The sequence below is a fragment of the Rhinatrema bivittatum genome, chromosome 9 (genome assembly GCF_901001135.1).
Source record: "Rhinatrema bivittatum chromosome 9, aRhiBiv1.1, whole genome shotgun sequence".
In the NCBI taxonomy this organism is placed as follows: domain Eukaryota; kingdom Metazoa; phylum Chordata; class Amphibia; order Gymnophiona; family Rhinatrematidae; genus Rhinatrema; species Rhinatrema bivittatum.
Window position 1 is genome coordinate 111,468,022 of NC_042623.1, and position 22,511 is coordinate 111,490,532.

At 40.5% G+C, this 22,511-nt stretch overlaps 1 protein-coding gene across 3 annotated transcripts in view; it reads left to right on the forward strand.

The window, feature by feature from the left end:
* Window positions 1-392: 392 nt before the first annotated feature.
* ANO6 (anoctamin 6) overlaps window positions 393-22,511 on the forward strand; it is a 220,623-nt gene continuing 198,504 nt past the window's right edge. Inside the window, exon 1 of one of the 3 annotated variants that reach the window (XM_029615974.1) lies at window positions 393-717. In XM_029615974.1, coding sequence (XP_029471834.1) covers window positions 654-717 — 64 coding nt within the window. In that variant the 5' untranslated portion in view covers window positions 393-653. The remainder of the gene's footprint in view (window positions 718-22,511) is intronic. The other 2 variants (XM_029615973.1, XM_029615975.1) reach the window with 2 other exon arrangements.

Consider the following 22,511-nt stretch of genomic DNA (forward strand, 5'->3'; position numbering starts at 1 on the left):
TCAGCTTTACAAAATGAGAGCAGTGCACCCCCTTACATTTTAGATGTGTTTTCTGCTTGTGGATCACAAATAATCCCAAATCTCAGATGCTAGTTTGGGAGGAAAATATTCTGTTGTTGGTTTTGGCCGAGTGCTTTAAACTTGGCTAAAAAAAAATGCAGTCTATTTTTTTTTTTAACTGAAAAAAATAGAGGCGTTTCCTTTCTTCCCTCTGCTACAAAGGGAGGAAATAATAAGTCTTTTTTTTTATCTACCAGAACTGGAAGGGGGAGGGGGCGTCGCTCTCATCCTCCCTCTAGAGAGCCTGTCCCATTACCCCCCTAGCCCCTTACAAGGGTCGCACGGTCCCCTGGGTCCCCCTTACTTCTTGCAATCTCAATTCCCCGACTAAGAAAACGAAGCGATCCCTTCCCCCGCCCGGAGCCAAAAAGGGAAGGCGCGCCCGCGGTGGGGCGCCGCCCCCCTCCTCTCCTCCCTCCAACTCTCCTGCCCCTCCGGCGGGGAGTGACGTTCCCTGGCCGTGCGGAGAGGAGGGAGGGCGAGCAGGGCTTCTGCCCCCCCAAGGGTCCGCACCCGCCCCCCCCCCCCCCTCGAGGGAGACCGCGCCCGCCCCACAGCTGCCGCCCAGGGAGGGGAGCGGAGTCGGGGCGATCATGAGCTGGGAGAGGGAGACCGAAGTGCTGGACATGGACGAGTTGGACGAGGACGGGGACACCGGTAAGTGAGGAGGAGGAGGAGGAGGAGGTCACTGTCAGGACCGGGGGCGCAACGGTGACTGCCCTGCCCTGGCAAGGAGTCCCTCGAAGTCTTCCGTTAAAGTTTAAAATGCTTAAACCATGTCCAGTAACTGAAATACATGGCCAGCAGCAATCTCAGCAGGACTAAAGGCGAACTATACAAAAAAAAAAAACCAAAAAGACATCCGATTTCTGAGCTTTGAGGCAGGGGTCGGAAATGGGAGCTCGGTTTGCTTTTGGGCTGCTGCTGCCCTGTCTGAAAGCCGAGGTGGAGATAAGACATCCCGGGTAGCCAAGAGCTAAGGGAGGAAGAAAGTGAAGGGGAAGAGTACAGGGCAGCTTTCAGTTTATTAGATGCCGCTGACAGTAGTAATTAAAACACAGGAATTTTCACCATAGGCCATTACAATTTTATGTGATGTAGCAGTAACAACACAGAACTTTGTGTAAAACCTTCCGGATGGAAGCAGCGCGCTCTGCTTTACACAGGTTTACAACAGTAACAGCACTGCCACTCCTGTGTTCGTCCAGCACTGAAGACTAGCAAACATCTGCCCCCTTGTTGCCTCTCTTGTTTCTTTCTTCCCATCTCCCTCCTGGGTCTACTTTATTTTCTGCCCTGGTACATCGTATTCCGTATGTTGTTGAGTATTTTTTTTGGGGGGGGGGGGGGGGGGAGGAGTATGTATCTATTAATATGGCAAAACTTTTACAGTTTTTCAAACTCTTCCTCCCTGCATCCACTCTTCAGCAGGTATCAATGTGATGTCTACCTGCACAGATTCAGATCTGGATCAGCTCCAGCATCACCTTGCTTTTTACTTAGTTTCATAATGGTGGGAGTTGGCGGTAAGCAGGAGCTTACAAATCCACAATAATATTGCCTCAAATATTAAATAAAACCATGACAATTGAATCTTACTGTCATGTTCAAAAAAACCCAGACAATATCAGTACCTCCTCTCCCCCAAGTGGTGGTGCCAGTTGTCAAGGGCCTGGGCTTAGCAGCTGACCACTCATGCAGCTTTCAGAAGTATTCAATTACCTTAAAAATTACAAATCCAAATATGAAAAGTATAATGCAAATAATCTTATGTTTGAACTAACAAAAAGGGCTGTGCATGTTGGCTCTGATTTTTTTTAAGGGCTTCTTGGAAATTTAAATATCAAGAGAGAAAGAAGATTACGGGAATTATGATTTTCTGGAGGAGGAGGAGAATGGGGACTAAGGGAAAAGCATATTGTTTTCTAGTAGCTAGGAAGCAGACTTCGGGGAGAGGTGCTAAAACCTCAAAAATATAGGAAGAAACACACATTGCCAGAGATCCTGCCACGATCTCCATTCTACCCCTATATAAATTTCCAAATTTGGCTAATTCTGCTTAGGCAAGCAGTCTAACGAAAGGGTGACTGCAGCTTTAGCGTTCTTGGCCCCATGTACACCAGAGCACTAGTCAGTTAGTAAAAGCCAACAGGATCCATATGGTTTCCATTATCTTACTAGAGCTTTAAAATGCTCACAAACTTCCCATTAGTGGCCCATTAAAAGTTGTGGTCTAGTTTGCATGTAAGACACATTATGGAAGCCTTCCAGCAATGCTAGGCTTTATTAGAGAACGAAGGGGCAAGAGAGATTTGAGGGGGATTTTGCCCCTTTAAAATGCAACTGACATTTTTTACATTTTTTTCAAAGATTTGTCTAGTAAAAGGACACTGTCAGAATTTGTTTAAAGAGAAAGAGACATTTAAAAAAAAAAAAAAGAAAGATCCTGACATTTTAATGTATTTTATTGATCATTGCATTGTTTTAGTATTTTAGTGCATTTTATGAAATAAAAAAGTGCTTATGTTTTCGGTATATCCATCTGTGACACTATCACCGGCAGGGAGTAGCAGTCGCTAGGTTGACCAAGTGAGAACATATGCTGGTGGGGGAAGGACCTCTACGGTAGCGGGCCAGCAATGGAAGCAGCAGGACTAGGGGCTTCCAAAAGCCCTGTCCACCAAAGATGAGGAGGAGGAGCCAATCTGGTGAGGTTCGCTGAAGATAAGAAGGAGCCACCCATAGTGGAAGTAAGGTGGCCATCTCTCTCTAAAGCGAACTGAGCATGCTGATCCAGTTCTTGTTTTGCTCTATTGTATGCATGAATTTTCAGTTCTAATTTTTTCCATTGATTTATTTAAGAAAACCAGAACAACAAATCCATGCATGCAGTGGGGGGAAAAACCCATGCTTGCATTGGGGGAAAAACCTGGACTAGAACAGCTTATTCATTTGACTGGAAGGTAGCAACCCTAAGAGGAATCAGTGAGGCTGCTGGGATTCCAGTGCCAAATTTAGGGATAGGCATGTGCCTAGAGTTCCAAATTCTGAAGGTGCCCCAAAAACTGGGACTGCCCAGGGCTCTGATTTCCAGGGGAAAATCCCCCTACCCCGAGTCCTTTGTCTTTGAGTGCCATAATTTTAAATACTACCCTGCCAGGCCTCACAAGCTGAAAATGGATCCGAGCTAGTAGCCAAGAACTTGGAGAAATAGCTAGAGTCCCCAGAACCTGATCCTACCTCAAGCCCTCTGCCGATTCTATACATACTATATGCACGCACGCAAGCACAGACACACATACTACCACCAACACCTACCCACTCATCAATGCACGTACACCTTACCCTCCTTACACACACACACACACACACCATAAATGCATACACTAACCACCCTACTACACACACCCCTTCATCTATTATATGGGTAGGCAACTCCAGTTCTTGAGTTCCAATAGCCGTCAAGTTTTCAGAACATCCTCACTGAATATTCATGAGATACATTTGCATGCACTTCTTTCAGTGCATGCAGATGCATGTCATGCATATTCATTGTGGATATCCTAAAATCTTGATCGGTTTGCAGCCTGCAAGAACTAGAGGTACATAACCCTGATCTATAGTGTATTACCATACTTCCTCACCCACACTCCCCTAAAGACACATCCTAACTCCCTCCTCCTCCTCACAACCATCACCTCAGAGCAGCTATAAGACACACATACACACATACCCCTGGAGTTTCTGTAACACACTAAACACATGCATACAGGTCACGGAGTCATAAAACATGCTGTTTAGTTACCATTCAATTGTTCTTAGTACCTTGGTCAGCAATAACTGACATCAATCTTCTGTTTTAAATTCAGATGTAAGGATTGGATAAAAAAAATGCAAAAAAAGAAAATTACAACCTGCTAAATTGTAAAAGTGATGATTATTATTCGTAGTACAGAGTTTGAATAGCTGTATTGGATCTGAATTCTCTGCCAGATGTGATACTTTTTATTGCTTCATCATAGTACTTCTTCAGAGAGGTTGAACTTGAGCTTTTAAAAACACATCGTTCGGTTTTTTTTTTTGACATCTGCAAGAGTTCCCATGAGGTCTGGAAAGCATTTGTACATTAGGTCTGGATAATTCTTATGCTGGTCCAATAAATGTGTCACAGCCTGCCAAAAATCTGGTTTCCATAGTTCCTAAGTAAACGTTTGTAGCCAAAAGATTCCAGTGTTTCACAATCATCTCACATTGTAGTAGGTGGACACAAAAACTGTAATACAATTCAAAAAAGCATAGGATAAGCACAGAAGATCCCTAATTGTGGAAAAGCGAAGAGAAAGCCAGTGATCAATAATATTGCGCCAGGAAACAAATTGGGCAAACTTTTGACCAGAGGCTAGATTGGCAGGACCTGCCTAAATGGCAAACCACTCTGTTGTGGAGATCCCCCCTTGGAGCCCCTGTCAAGGAGTGGTTTGCATGGAAGAAGATAGGTATGTGCATTTGTTTTGAAGGAGAGCAAGAAATGTAACAAATGTGGCTGCTTTTGGTTCATACAAATGATACGAACCAAATATAGGCCTCATGAATATACGCTATTATTATTAATTTGATTTATTTTCTGCTTTTCAGCACTTCAAAGCAGATTTCATTCAGTTATTGTAGATATTTCCCTATTCCCAGAGGGCCAGATTTTAAAAAGGTTACGCGCATAAATCCAGAGGAGTTACGTGCGCAACCGGCCTTGCGTGCGCCGGGTCTATTTTAAAAAGGCCCGGCGGCGCGCATAAAGCTCCAGGACGCAGGTAAGTCCTGGGGCTTGTAAAATGGGGTGGGGAGAGGCAGGGCGTGGGCGGTCCGGGGGCGGGGTGGGGGCAGGGGCAGGCTCCCAGCACAGCAGCCATATTTGCCGCTGTGCTGGGGATCACATGCCGGCAGTCGACCGGCGCCTGCCCAGAGGCAGGCGCAGAAGGTAAAAACAAACCTTTTGGGGGGCAGTTAGAGTAGGGCTAGGGGGAAATGGTTAGGGGAAGGGGTGGGAAGGTCAGGTTAGGGGGAGGGAACAGGGGAAGGCTGCGCAGTTCGGCGCGTGCAAGGTGCACAATTGTGCACCCCGTTGCACACGCTGACCACTGATTTTATAACTTGTGTGTGCCTGCGCACGCAAGTTATAAAATCGGGTGTACATGTGTGCGCGCCGGGTAGTGCACGCACATATACGCCCGTGCGCAACCTTTTAAAATCTACCCAAAGGGTTTATAATCTAAGTTTGTTCGTGAGGCAATGGAAGGTAAAGTGACCTTTCCCAAGGTTACAAGGAGCAGCAGTGGAATTTGAACCTTGTCTTCCCTAGTTTGTAGCCCACTGCTCTAATTACTAGGCTACTCATTTTTTTTTTTTTTTTTCATTTTATTATTCATGTTATCCAAGCATGTTATCCTCCACTCATAGGCCTTGGTGACTCGGACCTGGCCTCCCAGCCTGTTTTGTTTTTTTTCTTTTTACATTATGGGGCAATATTTTTGTGCATGGCATTCAATGATGCATTTCTGATTCATGTCACTGTGGGCCTCATTTTCCATCCAGATCGCACGCGATAAGGGACGTTTCGCACGCGAAAAGTCCCTTATCGCGTGCGATACCAAAATGGGGGCGTAGTCGGCCCCGGAAGAGGAGGAGTCAGGGCGTCACTGGGGCCAACTCTGCGAAGACGCTGCGGATGACGAAAAGGTAAGGTCCTTTTCGCGTCCGAGTTTGCGCCCAATAGCTACACCTTCTATAGTGGCGCTATTGGGTGCGAAACCAGCAGCGATCGCACCGTGACGGTGCGATCGCTGCTGGCTAGTGCAGGCCCGCTCCCCGTTTTGGCCCCCCGCCCCTCATTCCCTAAAATATCACAGGCCTGCAATACTTTAGAAAATGAGGCCCTATATGTCTTGGAGAGTTTATGGAACTTTTATCAATTCTCAGTGTCATAGGGATGAGAGATAAGGAGATGAGAGAGAGGAGGACATGAACTTCAATTTGTTTTTACTATGGCCCAAAATTATTATTCCAATGTTCCAGAATTAGTTTTCATATAATTTCTGAAAAGTACATGGACAAATATATAGTCTGATTATGGACACTACTAAATCTAAAATGTTACCCTTACAAATGGGTTTGTGAATGTACACTTTGCTGAAATCCTTGAGAGGATATAGAAGAAAAATTCAGCAATAGATCCGGCAGTGAAATAAAGAAAATAAGTATTAAAATCTCAAAAGCAATAAGGAGCTTAAATTCAAGGCTTGTATTCGAAATCACAAGCCTTAGGGAACTGTAGTTGTGACAAAGCACTTATCCATGACCTGCCTGGGACTGCTGCCCTGTTGTCCAAACACCTGCACCTACAGTCAGAGGCACTGAAACAGCAGGTTTTACTTGCCAGCTTGTTATATCACAGGCCAAAGTTCAGTTTATACAAAGAAACAGCAATGTCTTAAGCATACATTTTGGTGCAGGCAGACTTCCTGTTCTCCCTAGCACACTTGCACTTTACCTCCCAGGTTATACTCTGACACACTGTGGTCAGCCTTGGGCTACAGGTCTAGCAGTTCCCTCCAGGCTTCCTTGCCTCCAGGTAATGGTGGCTTCATTCTCACCATGGCCCTGCTTAACCAGCCTTATCTTCTTGGCCACATTGTCTCCCCATTAGCAGCTCATTACCATCACTTTCCAGGTTATGGCCTGCCACTTTGATGTCAGCTTTGAACTATGGGTCTTACCAGCTTCCTTCAGGTTCCCTGGTCTTCCAGTAAGGATGGCTTTGTCCTCACCATGATCTTGTCTGACCAACCCTAATTTCTCCGGCTGCATGACCTCCCTGGTACTGTCTTCCTGACAGCACCCTGTCTGGATTCCTCAGCATCTGTCCTGTTCCACCTTTTCTTGGGGCTTTTGTTTCTCTGGGAAGCCCCTGTTAGTCTGACACATCTGTACACAATCATTACTCTTTCCCAGTATGGGACTACAATATCCAGAAGTCTGCTGTGCTTTCTTCTTTCACCTTTTCCCTCAACGTCATCCTCTCTTCCCACACAGTACCATCTGTAACTCTGGATGGCCACCTATAGTATATTTCCAGGTTGTTTCCAGTGATGAGAGCTCACCTCAGCACACTCCTGGTGCTCTGTAAACCAATAAAATTGCAGAGCTTAAAGGAGCCTCAAATTTAATTTAAAAACATTGAGTGCCAGAAGATTCATGGAGGGTGAACTGTGAAGTCTTAAATGTTTCATGCATAATGAGAACTACTTCACCCTCTTTGCTTTCAGTTTGACTATGACAAAAAAAAGTATATCCTGGACGGAGAGAGGACTAAGGTGTCAGATTTAGTTATCCCGTTTCTATTCAACAAATAATATCAAATTGTTATAAGATCTGTAAGTATAGCAATTTTGCATGTGTATATCTAGAAGGTTAGATTGATGTTAATTTTATTGTTTTAATTTGTTTTTAGACTTGTGCCATGCTTCAATGTCTTTGGGTGAAGGGCAAATAATCAAGTGTTATAAATAACTAAATCTAAGAGAACAAACATTAATGAAACCAAACTTTAAACAAATGGGGTCATATTTCCCTGAAAGATGGGCTTCAGATGGAAAAGGTATAATTAGTTCACAAATTCAGATTTTAGATGGGGGGGGGATCTACATGCAGTATAACCCAGTTATTACCTGAATTAGGATAAAGGCCATATTATTAAGATCAAGCCTCCCTTACTTCACTATCAAAACTCATTGAACCTACTGTTTTACATCAACTAAATGATTATCTCTCAGAACATGAAATCCTACATCCCTGTCAACATGGTTTTCGCAAAGGTCATTCTACTGAGACTCTACTCCTATCATCTTTTGATACCTATCTACATGGCTTTGATTCAAATACTGATTTTATATTGGTATTTCTAGACATTTCAGCTGTGTTTGATACCTTAGATCACCAAATACTTATATCCAGTCTTCAATCAATAGGACTAATCTCAACACTTGGTCAGAAACTCTATCTAACTATAACCTTATACGTAAATACTATAGACAAGTGGCTATCTCATAGCTGCTTAAAATTAAATCCCAAAAAAATGGAAATTCTATTCCTCAGCTCAATTACTAACCCATCCAAGAGTCCCCCTCACATCTACTATTAAACAGTATTTCTATACCGATCCTTACAAAAGCCCGTAATTTAGAGTTTTACTAAACTCTGACTTGTCGTTGTCTCAGCACATTTCCTTAACAGTTAGAAATTCTTTTTACAAATTATATCTTTTAAAATGCCTACGTCCACTTCTGTTCTGTTGGGATTTCTGCTCTGTCCTTCAATCTTTAATCTTTTCAGGACTTGACTACTGTAATGGCCTTTACTTGGGACTACTGGACTCTGCAATCAAGCTGTTACAACTAATACAAAACTCAGCTGCCCGTATCCTAACTAGTTCACCTGTCAAAAACCACATTTCTCCCACATTATACACTTTATATTGGCTGCCTATTAAATTTCAAATACAGTATAAAATCCCGACCATTGTACATTCACTATTACATAATCCATCCTCAATCTGGCTTTGCACTATTCTTCGAATTTACAAACCAACCAGACGTTTAAGGTCTCTGAACAAAAACCTATTAGATATTCTATCAGTATGCCTAGCACGTTTAAATATTACAAGAAACAGAGCATTCTCAGTAGCTGGCCCACAAATATGGAACTCATTACCTATACTGCTTCGTCAAATTTCAAACCCAAAAGAATTCAAGAAATCATTAAAAACCTATCTTTTCTCAAAAGTAACCTTAACACACCCATCATTTTTCATTTTGTACTCCAAAGTCATGCGGAACTGATCTTCTTTTTTTATCTTTGTTTGTAAAGTTTAAAGTTAGTTATTATTTTAAAATTGTGTTTTATAACTTTTAATCTTTATTATAATTCATGATTGTATTTTTTCTTTTTTTTTCATTTTTGTTTGCTTATGAACATTGTACACCATTTTGATCAATATTTTATTAGACGGTATATAAATAATTTTAAATAAATACATAAAATAAATAAATCAAGAATTAAAAAATAACAGCACAGAGTCCATAAGCAGTAGCTCTTAACACTAAAAAGTAAATATATTTTATTACAGGGCTTAGTGGCCTTAGGACAAACGATGGGAATTCCAAAGACAAGTTTGTATAGCTAGTAACACCTTCTGAAATAAAAGAAAACTGCACATCCACTAACCTGAACAGCAAGCAAATTAGAAGCCATGCCTGAGACCATGTAAGGTTTTTTAGTGTTTTGCTTCCTCTGTTGCTTTATTGGACACATTTCAAAGCCTTTTACCCATATATATAGCAATTTACACTTGTAAATTGGCTCTCTGAAAATTTACATCCCTCAGTACAGCTAAAATTACATGTGGTATTTCACAACTTTTAGTGATGAAAAATCAGGGATTAACTAATTAATGATTGAATCCAAGAAAATTCACTAGTTAATATTTCTATTATTGGTACTTAAATAAATCTTGCAAATTGAAGTTGCATTATACTAGTAAAATGTTACTTTTATTATCACGTATTTAAAATTATCTACTCAAGTGTTATAATATTGAATATCACTGCATTCAATCCCAGAAGAAGTCCTTTCCAAACATTGAAAAATATTTTTTATACGGAAGATAAGACCTCAGCACCGGCATAGAATTCTGATATTGAACAGAAACTTTTTGCACCGGTCGGTACAATCACTGGTCTAATGTCTTCCTTTTTATTTTTGCTTTTCTTAAAAAAATTTTTTTTTGCTGAAACCTGCAATTTGCTCTGCAACTTCAAGATGTTAAACTTGAGCTTGAAACCGCTTAGATCTGAAGTTGTCGATTTAGAGGTCAAACTGAAACAGTTTTATATTGTGCCGTCCGACTGTATAATACTATAGCGAGAAAAATATCTTTTATTTCCTATACTCCCACCATGTGGAGTTATAGTCCCGACAAACTTTACTTATCTTATTGAGCAGCTGGTGCAGTCGTTTGTAGCCCAAGAATATTCTTTTGGCTGACTGAACCGCTGAATTTTTCTTATTAGAAAGCCGCCAAACTGCCGACGTTGTCAACGTTTTGTAACCTGCGTCAGGGCGGGCTTTATTTGCTGTGGACTTGCCGTCTCAAGGGTTGGGTTCATGTTAAGATTGGGGTAAAATAGGTTAAAAGTACCCATAGGAGCCAACTTCTGAAAATGATTGGGGGTGCTGTACTCAACACAAAAGCACACTGGGCTGTGAGTCTGACTGACTAGCCTGTATTTAAATGTCTAGAGAGGAACAGGTAATGAGAACATGGGAAGACACATGTGGACAAACAAAAGGTAGGGAAGCACTCAAAGTCCCCCCCCCCCCCACACACACACACACACCTGCCCACAGCCAATCCACCCTTGTCCGATCCCATCACTCTATTTCAAACCCCCCTTTTTTTCTCATATTCTTCTAATCTATTCTTCCTCCTCTCCCCATCTTATCCTCTTTTCCCCTTCCCTGGAATCTGTGAGTGCCAGCGATCACACCACTGCGATGCTATCGCTGCCTGCATTCGTAAACCAATAGCGCCACCGTGAAAGGTGGTGCTATTGCCAGCGTTACTGATGGCGATAAGGTGCCTTACCTTTTCGCCATCAGCGATGTCTTCACGGCGTCCGCCCCGATCTAGGTATCGCGTGCGATACCTTTGGAAAATGACCCCCTAATACAGTCACTGCCTTTGCCCTTCAGTTGAAATCCTCCACCTAGCTCATTAATGGATTGTGAGTGATCAAGTTGATGATTGCACATTTTGGAATCAGCAGAACCTAGGTTCTTGTGTGAGTCTTTTAAGTTTGGACTCCATAAATCTTTATTGAACTATATTTTGGGGGGAATTTCCTTTCTGATTTATCACAGATGGACTGCATTTTTTGAAATTTTTAAGGGGTGGTTTTGTGTTTGAGTTTGTTCTTTTTGTGTTTGTCTTGTGTATTTGTTATTGGTGTCTGTGGGCCCTTCTTTCTGTTTGAGTTTGTATTCATATGAAATTTGAATTGTAATTTTGTGAATAATGTAATTTGAGTTGTATTTTTGTGATTAGATTTTGTTAAATGATATTATTTTCAATTTATGGTTTGGAAGGCTTTTGATATTTAAAATATACTGTATATATTTGATGGAAATTAAGAAGCTATTCTAATTTTGCATTCTCTTGTTTTGTGTTACCTATATATATTCCACCAGATAAAACTAAACCTTCTTTCGCTGAATTATGGCATTAAAGTATGATGAACTGATAATTGTAGGAGATTTTAATATGCATGCTGAGAACCTTGTTGAAAGTTTTGATGTTGAAAATACAATAAGGAGCGTTATATCCATGTATGGAAAGTCATATTCAAGATGATAAACATAGGAACAAAGTTAACAAATATTAATAATAATAATTTTAAGAGAGGCATCAAACATGGAGCTTCTCTCGTATTTTTTTTAAGTGAAATACTCCACTCCATGTCATCATTTGCGAAAACTCTCCATGTTTGATGCCTTTCTTAAAATTATCATTAAAAATCTTGTTTGTTGAGGATTAATATTTGTTAACTTTGTTCCTACATTTATCATCTTGTATATGAGGTTCTAATGTCAACTTTTGGGAAACAATGCCTTAATACACAAGGTCATATGCTTGATTTAATCTTTACCATGGAGTTTACTGATTTTGTAGGGTCTCCTATACTTTTTTCATTTTCCCGGTCCGACCATTGTTTACTGTTTTTTTCTCTAAAATTTCCAATTAGAGAACTTACTGAGGCAAAGGAGACAAAATTTCAACAAAATTTCAATGATATATAGAATTATTAGCATTGACGCAGCAATTTCCATCCAATTTTGTTGAATTGTCACTTCTGTCCCAGATTACACGTTGATGATTCTATACTGTAAGCAGCTTTAGACAAAGCTGAACCTCTTAAACCTAAGATGATTAAATATAGTAGAAATTAGTATCATTCAGATCTGGTCTTCCTAAAAAGATAGGTTTGTCATTTAGAAAGAAATAAATCAGAATAGACTAGATTGACTTGTAAGGCCGCAATTACTCTTTATAAGATCGAAATTAAAAAAGCTAAACAGGAAGCTATTGGAAAATAGTTAAAGCAGGCAGAAAAAACAAAATTGCTATTTAAAATTATCTCTCAATTTTCAGGATTCAAAAAAGGTGATTTAATGGAAGGATTATCTATTTGCAGAGATTTTTGTAGATTTAAGAGAAATCTGGATGACATTCAGCTAGAACCATCAGCAAACATCAATTCAGGAGGAACTGTTGCAGCATCAGGAAGAAGTAGTTTCTTTCAAATAATAGAAGAGGATTTTAATATCTTTGGAAGATTGCCCTATTGGGGAAAGTAGTTGGATATCTATAAATCCAGCAGTAAAACTAAGAATGGAAAAAAATTTGATTTCCATGAACAATGCTACATCTGCATTAGATCCCATACCAAAAATGTGATTAAAAATCAGGAATTACAATTCATGGAATTTTTAATGGATATATTTAATTCAAGCCTTAAAAGTAGCATAGTTCCTGCATCATCAAAGAAATCTCAAATTTGTCCAGTTCGAAAGAAGGAACATTTGGATCCGTCATTATCCGGTATCTAATTTACTGTTTATGAAGGTGCTTGAAAAAGTGGTTGCTGCACAGTTTAATAATTTCACAGCAAAGGGTAATGCTTTGCATCCAAGATAATCTGGTTTCAGGGGTGAACATAGTACTTATACAGTCTTAACTGCTTGACAAATAAAATAAGGATGAATATTGTTAGGGGTAATGATGTCCTGTTGGTTACAATAGATATGAACTCAGCCTTTGACATGGATCACAATCTCTTATTACTGCAACTTAAAGATCTAGGTGTGTAAGATAGCATGAGCAGTCTGAGGCTTTTCAAGTGCTTTATTTACAGTGCAGAAAATACCAACAATCTGCTTACTCTCAGCCACACAACAGGGTAAAACGTTCAGATCCACAGTCTTCTCAATAGAAGCAGACCAGATATATTAAAGGGGCTGCCTTGACCTTCTTACTCATGGTTAAGACAGAATGATTTAAGGAGCTGCATTCTCCTGGAGTCCCTGGGGTTTTGTCTTTCTTCCCCTACTCTTAACCCTGCTCGCAGGGTCCCGTCCTTAGAGCTGTCTGGTTGCCTTATATTTTTTAAGGTTGGACCAGGCCAGATGCTTGCCCCAGTGCTGGTTAAGGAGGGTTTTCAGGGATACTCCTTCATGGTGTAATTAGCACAGTATTAAAGTGGTTTAAGTCTTTCTTTACAGAAAGATTTTTTTTAAGTAAGTTGGAGGTCAAAAAATAGCAGATTTTAGGACATTGGTGTGTAGTGTCCTACAAGGATCTGTAAGCCCTCCACTTCTTCAGACAAGCATTTCCCTAAAGGATGATCGTTCTCACACCCATGACAGGACAGGACGCTTGTATTGACCCTTGATAGGGCCTGTCTCCTGCTGGCAGGCTCTGCCACTCACTAGCTCACATTTATCAAATATTTTATCACCGATCGGTGTAATCTTCAACCCAAACTTCCTCTTCTCGTGGCCCCGACCTCCCATCCCTAGCGAAAGATTTTCAACTTATTAGAGAACCAGCAATCTCTTAGGCTCCTGTTGCAATCCTCTTGTTAACCACTATTAGCTTCCCCACCTGAGGTAATCCTCTTGCTAATCTACCATAAGCAATCTCTACCCCCTCGCATACCAGATCCTTACCCTCCTGCTGCCACAGAAGTAACTCTGAGTACCTCAGAGAAGGTGGTGGTCATTTTGGTTCCGTTTCACTCTTGTACGTTATTTATATTATATATTAGCAGTTTGTATTTAACATCCTGGGTCCCAGTTTGATGTAACCCCTGTTCTATGTAATGTTTTTCCAATTAAGTTGTTTCGCTGTAAACCGATGTGATATGTATTTTTACATGAATGTCGGTATAAAAAAGTTCAAAAAAAATAAAATAAATAAATCTGTTTCTATGTAGCACTGATCCAAGTTCAGGGATTTAGTTGCTATTTATACACTGCTGATATCCAGGTTGTAGGAATTTTTAAATCGCACTCACTTTTGGAAATGGGTAGATTTAATGCTGTTACCAAATACAGTGGCCAAGGTTAATTATGGATGTTCAAAATTTGATCATGTGATACCATGAGCTCCATATTCAGCCACTATCTAGTTGAGCAAGTTAGCCAGATAAACATATCCAGCTATCTTGGTTGAGATATTCAGCATCACTGAATATACCTCGCTATTTAATAGTTATCCATATAAGTTTATTATGGGACGAGGCTGGGCATCCCATTTCAAGAAAAAGTTTCTAAATATGGAAATGGACCATGGCTACCTGATTCAAAGGTGAGGCTATAAGAATAGTTTCTTGGAATGTTAATGGTCTAGGCTTCCCAGTTAAAAAAAAAAAGTAAACTATTCCAACATCTGAAAAGACATAAAGCAGCTATTGCATGTTTGTAAGAAACCCACCTCTCTGAGATGGAAAATAAGAAATTAAAAAGAGATTGGGTGGGATACTGCTACTTTTCTGCAGCAAGTGGCAAGAAGTCAGGTGTTGCTATTCTTGTACACAGAAATGTGAATTTGCAGGTTGAAAAAGAGATTCCACATTCTCTGGGCAGATTCATAATTATTATTGAAAAGTTAAATGGAAAGACAGACACTTTATGTAATCTCTGTGCACCCAATGATACAATCATAAATATTTTTGGTAACATAGGTCATAACTTGTTGTTTGCAGGGAAAGATCCACTAATTTTAGTGGGAGATTTATTTATTTATCTATTTATTTATTTAATTCTTTTATATACCGACCTTCATGACAGGTGTCATATCAAATCGGTTTACATGTAACAAGGGGGAAAAAAACATTCTTATCAATCATTTAACAGTAAAATAATCAGAGGAGGTGAAAAAGTTACATATAACAAGGAGATTGAACTTGGGAATAGAAGAAAGAGAAGGACAGAGGGATAACCATTGTGATAAAAGGGTATCGCTAAGTAAGTTGTCCGGTAGGCTTGAGAAGTGGAGTTCCGAAAGTGAATAGATTAAGGGAAAGCTTGGTTAAATAGCCAGGTTTTAATTTTTTTTCGAAATGTTTGTAGGCAGGGTTCCTGTCTGAGGTCCGGAGGTAAATTGTTCCAAATAGTGGGTCCTGCTATCGAGAATGCTCTTTCTTTGGTTGCGGTGTGGCGTGAAATTTTGTTAGGAGGTACATGGAGAGATCCTTTGTATGATTCTCTGATGGGTCTGGATGAGGAATGAAGTTTGAGGGGGAATTGGAGGTCCAACGGGAGTTGCTTGTGGATCGTTTTGTGGATTATGGTAAGGGATTTGTGTAAGATTCGATAATTTATTGGCAGCCAATGTAGGTTCTTTAAGATGGGGGAGATGTGATCTCTGCGGTTTGTATTGGAGAAGACTCTAGCTGCTGCATTCTGGAGCATCTGCAATGGTTTTGTGGATGAGAGTGGAAGCCCCAGAAGAAGTGTGTTGCAGTAGTCAATCTTGGCAAAGAGTGTGGCTTGGAGGACAGTCCTGAAGTCATGGAAAAACAGGAGGGGTTTAAGCCTTTTTAGGACTTGCAGTTTGTAGAAGCCGTCCTTTGTTGTGTTGTTAATGTATTTCTTTAAATTTAAGCGATTGTCAAGGATTACTCCGAGGTCTCTAGCATGAGAGATTTGGGCTGTATGAGGGGGCTGAAGCGAGGAGTCAGGATGGTCGGTTGAGATGATGAGCAGTTCGGTTTTGGACGTATTTAGGACTAAATTCAAATTGTTGAGGAGTTGGTTAATGGATTGAAGGCAATTTTCCCAGTATAGAAGGGTCTTTGATAGTGATTCTTTTATGGGGATTAAAATCTGCACATCGTCTGCATAGAGATAATGTGTTAATCTTAGATTAGTAAGCAGTTGACAGAGGGGGAGGAGGTAGATGTTAAAAAGGGTGGGGAATAAGGAGGATCCTTGAGGAACACCTACTGAAGATTTAATACTGGATGATTCTTTGTTGTTAATTTTGACTTTGTAGGTTCTGTTGCTTAAGAATGAATTAAACCATCTGTGAACAGAGCCTGAAATACCAATGTCTGAGAGACGGCTTAGTAAAGTGGAGTGATTCACCGTGTCAAATGCTGCCGAGATGTCAAGAAGAGCTAACAGAAAATCACCCAATGATACAATCATAAATATTTTTGGTAACATAGGTCATAACTTGTTGTTTGCAGGGAAAGATCCACTAATTTTAGTGGGAGATTATAACTGTGTGCACAACCCAACATTAAACAGATCCCCCAACTCAATTCAAAAGGGGAAAAGCTCAGAAAAAGGAGTGGCATTTCTATGTAAAAATTTGTGGCTCTTAGGTGAATGAGATTATACACATCTCTAGGGCCCATTCTTCCTTGTCTAGGATAGATTATATATTGACTTCTCAAGAAATTTTCTCTAAAGTGCTTACTACAGTGATAGGTATACCAGGGATCTCAGATCATATCCTAATATGGGTAGATATTAAGTTTGCTGAAGTTGAGAAGGAAGATTTTAATTGGAAATTTCCTAGTTTTTTAAAAGATGATATTGATTTCCAGACTTTTCTACAAAAAATGTGGTTAGATTATGTTTCTCATAACACCCAACATGAGGCCTCCCCTACGTTGTTTTGGAAAACAAGCAAAGTAGTCCTTCAGGGAGAAATAATATCATATATACTTAGTAGGAATAAACGACTTAACAGGACTATTCTATAATTAGAAGAGAAATTGAAGTGAGCCAAAGCAAAGATGGTGAAACATCAGAATAAAGAAACTAAAAAGGAATATAATAGCATTCTAGAAAGGCTAAATGCTTGTCTTTATCAATGGGCACTTAAAACACTGCAAAAATCTGAGCAGAATTTCTTTAGATTTGGTAACAAAGCTGGAAAGTTCTTGGCTAATGTGGTGTGGGTATGGCATGGAAAAATCTTTATTGAAAAGTTGCAATCTAAACAAGGTTACTACAGTTACTAAGAAAAAGAAGATTTGTGAGATCTTTCGTTCTTTCTATGAGAATCTTTACTCTGAAGATTGATTAGTAGGAAAACAAGAAGAAAATCTATTTTTTAAGGATCTCCAAGTCCCTAAGAAGATCAGTTGGAATTTCTGAATAAACTGATATATTCGAAATATTGAAAGTGATAGCTGAAAGTAAATCAGGTAAGACCCTGGGCCCAGATGGGTTCTCATATGATTACATTAAACTTTTACATGCACAAATTGTGGGGGTCATTGAATAAATTCTTTCTAAATGCACTTCAATAGGGAACCTTCCCACATGAATTCAACAGAGCATATATTACTGTGTTACCTAAACCAGGGAAAGACCCCCTTTTACTATCCTCATATCGGCCTATATCACTGCTCAATTGTGACCTGAAAATCTATCCCAAGATTATTGCTGATAGACTGAGCTCTATTCTGCCCTCCATTATTTCCACAAACCAAATAGGTTTTTTGAAAGGCAGATCAGAAAGTACTTATTTCATTAAATTAATATCAGCCATGACTGTTTGTAAGTAGGAAAATACCCCTGCACTAGCCATAGGATTTGACTCTGAAAAAGCATTTGACCTAGTATCCTGGCCCTATATGTTTTCAGTATTGAACAGATTTGTATTAACTGGAAATTTTGTTAGATCCATTTTCCTTCTATACAAACATCTGGTTTCAAACATATTAGCAAATGGTTGTAAATCTGCAGATGGCAAGATAAACAGAGGAGTGAAACAGGGCTGCCCCCTTTCTCCTTTATTATACATTCTTTCCATAGATCCTCTACTGAGAATATATAGGCTTTTGTAAAGAGGGTCAACCATTCAAAGTAGTGGTTTTCGCCGATGATGTATTAGTCTGTGTTACCAACCATATAGTGTATTTGCCAAAAGTACTTGCCATCTAGAATCTTTTTGGAAGTTTTGCAGGGTTGAAAATCAATCAGGATAAATGCCATCCAGAATATTTTTGGAAGTTTTGTAGGGTTGAAAATCAATCAGGATAAATCTGAAGCCCTAGATGACCAGGGGACTGCAAAAAAATTCTTGGGGATCAAGTTTTCCATTAAAGTGGGTTAAGGGTGAGATATCTTACTTGGGAATTAAAATACCTGAAGACATTGCTATTCCCGCTTTATACAGAGAAAATGTGAAACCTTTGATGCAAAAAATGGTTAAATATCTGGCAAATTGGTGCACCTTTCCACTATCCCTGACTGGCAAAATACATCTCTTGAAAATGATAGAAATTCCGAGGTGGCTCTATATGTTGCAGATGTTACCTATTCGGCTTTCTGGTAACGACCTTAGAAAGATAAATAGCATTTTCAGAGATTTTCTGTGGAATGGAAAGAGGGCAAGATTGTCTTTAGATACTTTGATGATGATTTCAATGCAAGTAAGAATGAATTGCCCAAATATGTGGCGATATAACCTATCTTGCATGCTCAGACACATAGGTGATTAGCTCTTTGGGATTTCACGTTTCTCTCCCTTAGATCATCTGCATGACTGGTTTGGGAATATCTCTCTGAATTCCTTGATCCAGATCCAGGAAGGTGAGATCCCAAAAGAACTAAAATCACATTTAATTGTGAATTCCTGTAGAAAGGCTTGGGCCCTTCTTTTTAAACTTTCTTTGCATGAAGGTAGAGCTTCATCCAGTGGCGTAGCCACGGGTGGGCCTGGGTGGGCAGGTGCCCACCCAACTTAGACCCAGGCCCACCCAACTAGCACCGGAACTGCAAGGCTGTCGCGGGATCCCATCCCCGCGACAGCGAACAAGAGAACCCACGCCTCGCGCGCCATCACGGCACACGTGGGGAAGCGCTGCTGCGGCCGTATGGCCAACCGGTCTTCCTGTTCGGGGGGGGAGCGGAAGCGCCGCGCGCAGCTTCCGCTTCCTCCCCCCAATGCAGGAAGATCAGCTGCCTCTCCTGCTGCCACCCGTTCTCCTGCTATCTTCGGGTCAAACGGCCCGCCGAACTTCCTGTTTGGGGGAGCGGAAGCGCTGCGCACAGCTTTCGCTTTCTCCCCCAAAGCAGGAAGATCAGCTGCCTCTCCTGCCGCCACCGGCCTCCTGCTATCTTCTTCGGGCGTCGGGCCCTATGGTCCGCCGATCTTCCTGCTGGGGGGGGGGGGGAGGGAGGAAGCGGACGTTGTGCGCTGCACTTCCGCTCCCCCCCCCCCCGACAGGAAGTTCGGCGGGCCATACCGCCCGACGCCCGAAGAAGATAGCAGGAGTCCGGTGGCAGCAGGAGAGGCAGCTGATCTTCCTGCTCTGGGGGAGAAAGCGGAAGTTGTGCACGTGCTTGAATGTGTATGTGTGGATGAGAATGGGAGTGTGTGTGGGTGAAAACTGGAGCCTGGGTGTGTATGTGGGTGAGAATGGAAGCTTGAATATGTGGGTGAATGGGAGCTCGAATGTGTGTATGTGTGGTTGAGAATGGGAGCCTGGGTTTGTGGGTGGGTGAGAATGGGAGCTTGAATGTGTGTATATATGGGTGAGAATGAGAGCCTGGGTTTGTGCTTGAATGTGTGTATGTGTGGGTGAGAATAGTACCTTAAATGTGTATATGTATGGATGAGAATGGGAGCTTGAATGTGTGTGGGTGAGACTGGGAGCATGGGTTTGTGGGTGAGAATGGGAGTCTGGGTTTATGTGTGTGGGTGAGAATGGGTGCCTGGATGTGCGTCTGTGTGTGCATAAGAATATAAGCCTGGGGAGGGGTGAGAAAGTGAGAACTTGAATGTGAGCTTGTGGGGGGGTGGGAGAGCATATGAGAGTGACAGCTTGAGTGTGTGAGAGGGAGTCTGTGAGAGAAAGCGTGTATGTGTGTGTGTGTGTGTGTGTGTAAGGGAAGAAGACAGTAATAGAAGAAAGACACTGAAAAGGAATTAGGAAATGAGCTATAAGGGAAAAAATGGGAAAAAGAGACCAGGACCAACTGATTAGAAAAATACAAAGATCAGACAACAAAGGTAAAAATATATATCTATATTTTGAGATGTTAGCAATTTAAATATAAGCAACACAACCGCTCTCTCAAAATTTATGGACAGGTAGGAGCCGTGTATAAAATCGTAATAATAAGAAGGCTAAAGTACCACAAATCACCGTGAATTATGTTTGTATCATTAAATAAACCTCATACTTAGGCATAGATGTGAATGCTATGCTGCATAATTTGGCATTATTTATCAGTAAAAAAACAATTAGTAGACCTGCATGCCTACAGCCCACCCATGTTAACCTTGTGCCCACCCAAAAAATCAATTCTGGCTACGCCACTGGCTTCATCCTTTATGAATATCAGTGGAAATCCACAGTTTCTCCCTGGTTTTGATACCTCAGTATTCCGAACTTAGGGCCTCATTTTCCAATATCGCATGGGATACCAAAAAGGGGTGTTACCTTATGCTAATAAGCATGTGTATCACAAATTGCAATAACAACTATGCTACACACTATTAACCCAATTTCAGCTACATTTGCCAGTATATATCACAGTTCATGATGTTTCTGGACAGCCTGTTTCAGTATGCTGCAGGAGAGAGAGAGAGAGAGACTTGCTATAGTGTCTCTTCCCTAGACAGGTATTGTATCCCTATGGGAGGCCCACCTAGTAACTCGAGGTGGGGATTAGGTATGAGTGTAGGGGGTTGGGGGCCGCTTTCACATTCAACATGAGACGTACGAACAGAACAGTGGTCTCTTGTGAAGATTTGATGGCCTTCGGAGTGAGGAAACTCACTCCAAGATGAGATTTGGACAATGTTCTCTCCACCTAGCTTGATGGACACTCTCCCTGGGCAACAACAAGCTAGGTGGAGAGAACATTGTCCAAATCTCATCTCATCCGAAGGCCATCAAATCTTCACAAGAGACCACTGTTCTGTTCGTATGTCTCATGTTGAATGTGAAAGCAGCCCCCAACCCCCTACACTCATACCTAATCCCCACCTCGAGTTACTAGGTGGGCCTCCCATAGGGATACAAATACCTGTCTAGGGAAGAGACACTATAGCAAGTCTCTCTCTCTCTCTCTCTCTCTCTCTCTCTCTCTCTCTCTCCAGCAGTACTCCTTGGAAAATGACCCCCTTAATCTCAGAAAGGACTTAAAAGTATTAATCACCTTTTTATTGAAAACCCAGACATTATACACAGTTTTCAAGAGTTACAAGCAGAATTTATTCTGCCACATATTAATTTTTATGCATACTTACAGCTGAGATATTATGTTATGGAATATCTTACATCATTTCATGGTCTGGGAGCTATTAAGTATTTAGCAGATGTATTCTTAAGAGCAAAGAAAACACAGCTATCAGTGGCTTACTTTAACAGAGTTTTAAGCAAACAAAAAATAAAGGGAAATTTACAAGGATTCATCTGAAATGGACCAAATGGGATAATGTGGATCTGTGGAAACGAGAATTTAAATACTATAATCCAGATTACTGAAAATATAATCCTAAGGGAAACACAATATACATTTTTTAAATCAATTTTATGTTTCTCAAGTGAAAGTGTATAAGGCAAAGCTAGTCTCATCAGTACTCTGTATGAAATATGGAATGGAGGAGGGAACTTCATACACAGGTTTTGGATGTGTTCAAAAATACAGAAATTTTGGAAAGCAGTATCTTTACATTGTACTCAACTAACTTCTATACCTATTTCTGTTGATCCAAAAGTTTGGCAATTTGGTTTATATAAAATGGATTTTGCTGTCTTAAATCCAAGTAGCATGTTATTTATAGATAAGGCTGGACTAGTAGCAAAGAAGGTAATTCTGGCCACCTGGTTTGAAAAGCAAGGCCCACATATAACAAACTGGCATTCTAGAATAGTCAAATTGTTGATGTTTAAATATCTCTCTGCAAAAGTATTATCGACAAAAATGTTGGATGATATGTTAAACCTATGGCAGAATTTTCTAGATAGTCTCTCACCTTCATTACAGAATGTAGTATTAAATATGTAGCATTTTTCAATTCAGTAAATAAGATTTGATAGGAATTTTGTTAAAGATCTAAATTTATGCTTCATAACAATGTCCTGTGTCAGTATAGGTATGAACATTTATGGACCTGCTTTGATCTTCAATATTCTCTCATGTACTGGGTGTGTAAAGATAATAGATGTCTCTGAACTTTAAGATCTAAAATTTGCAATCTATATATTGTAATCAGTTGATGCAATAGATGTTATAACATGATGGGAATTGCTGGGATTATTTTCAGATAACCTGTTGATAACACGAGGGTGGGACGGAGATGGGGT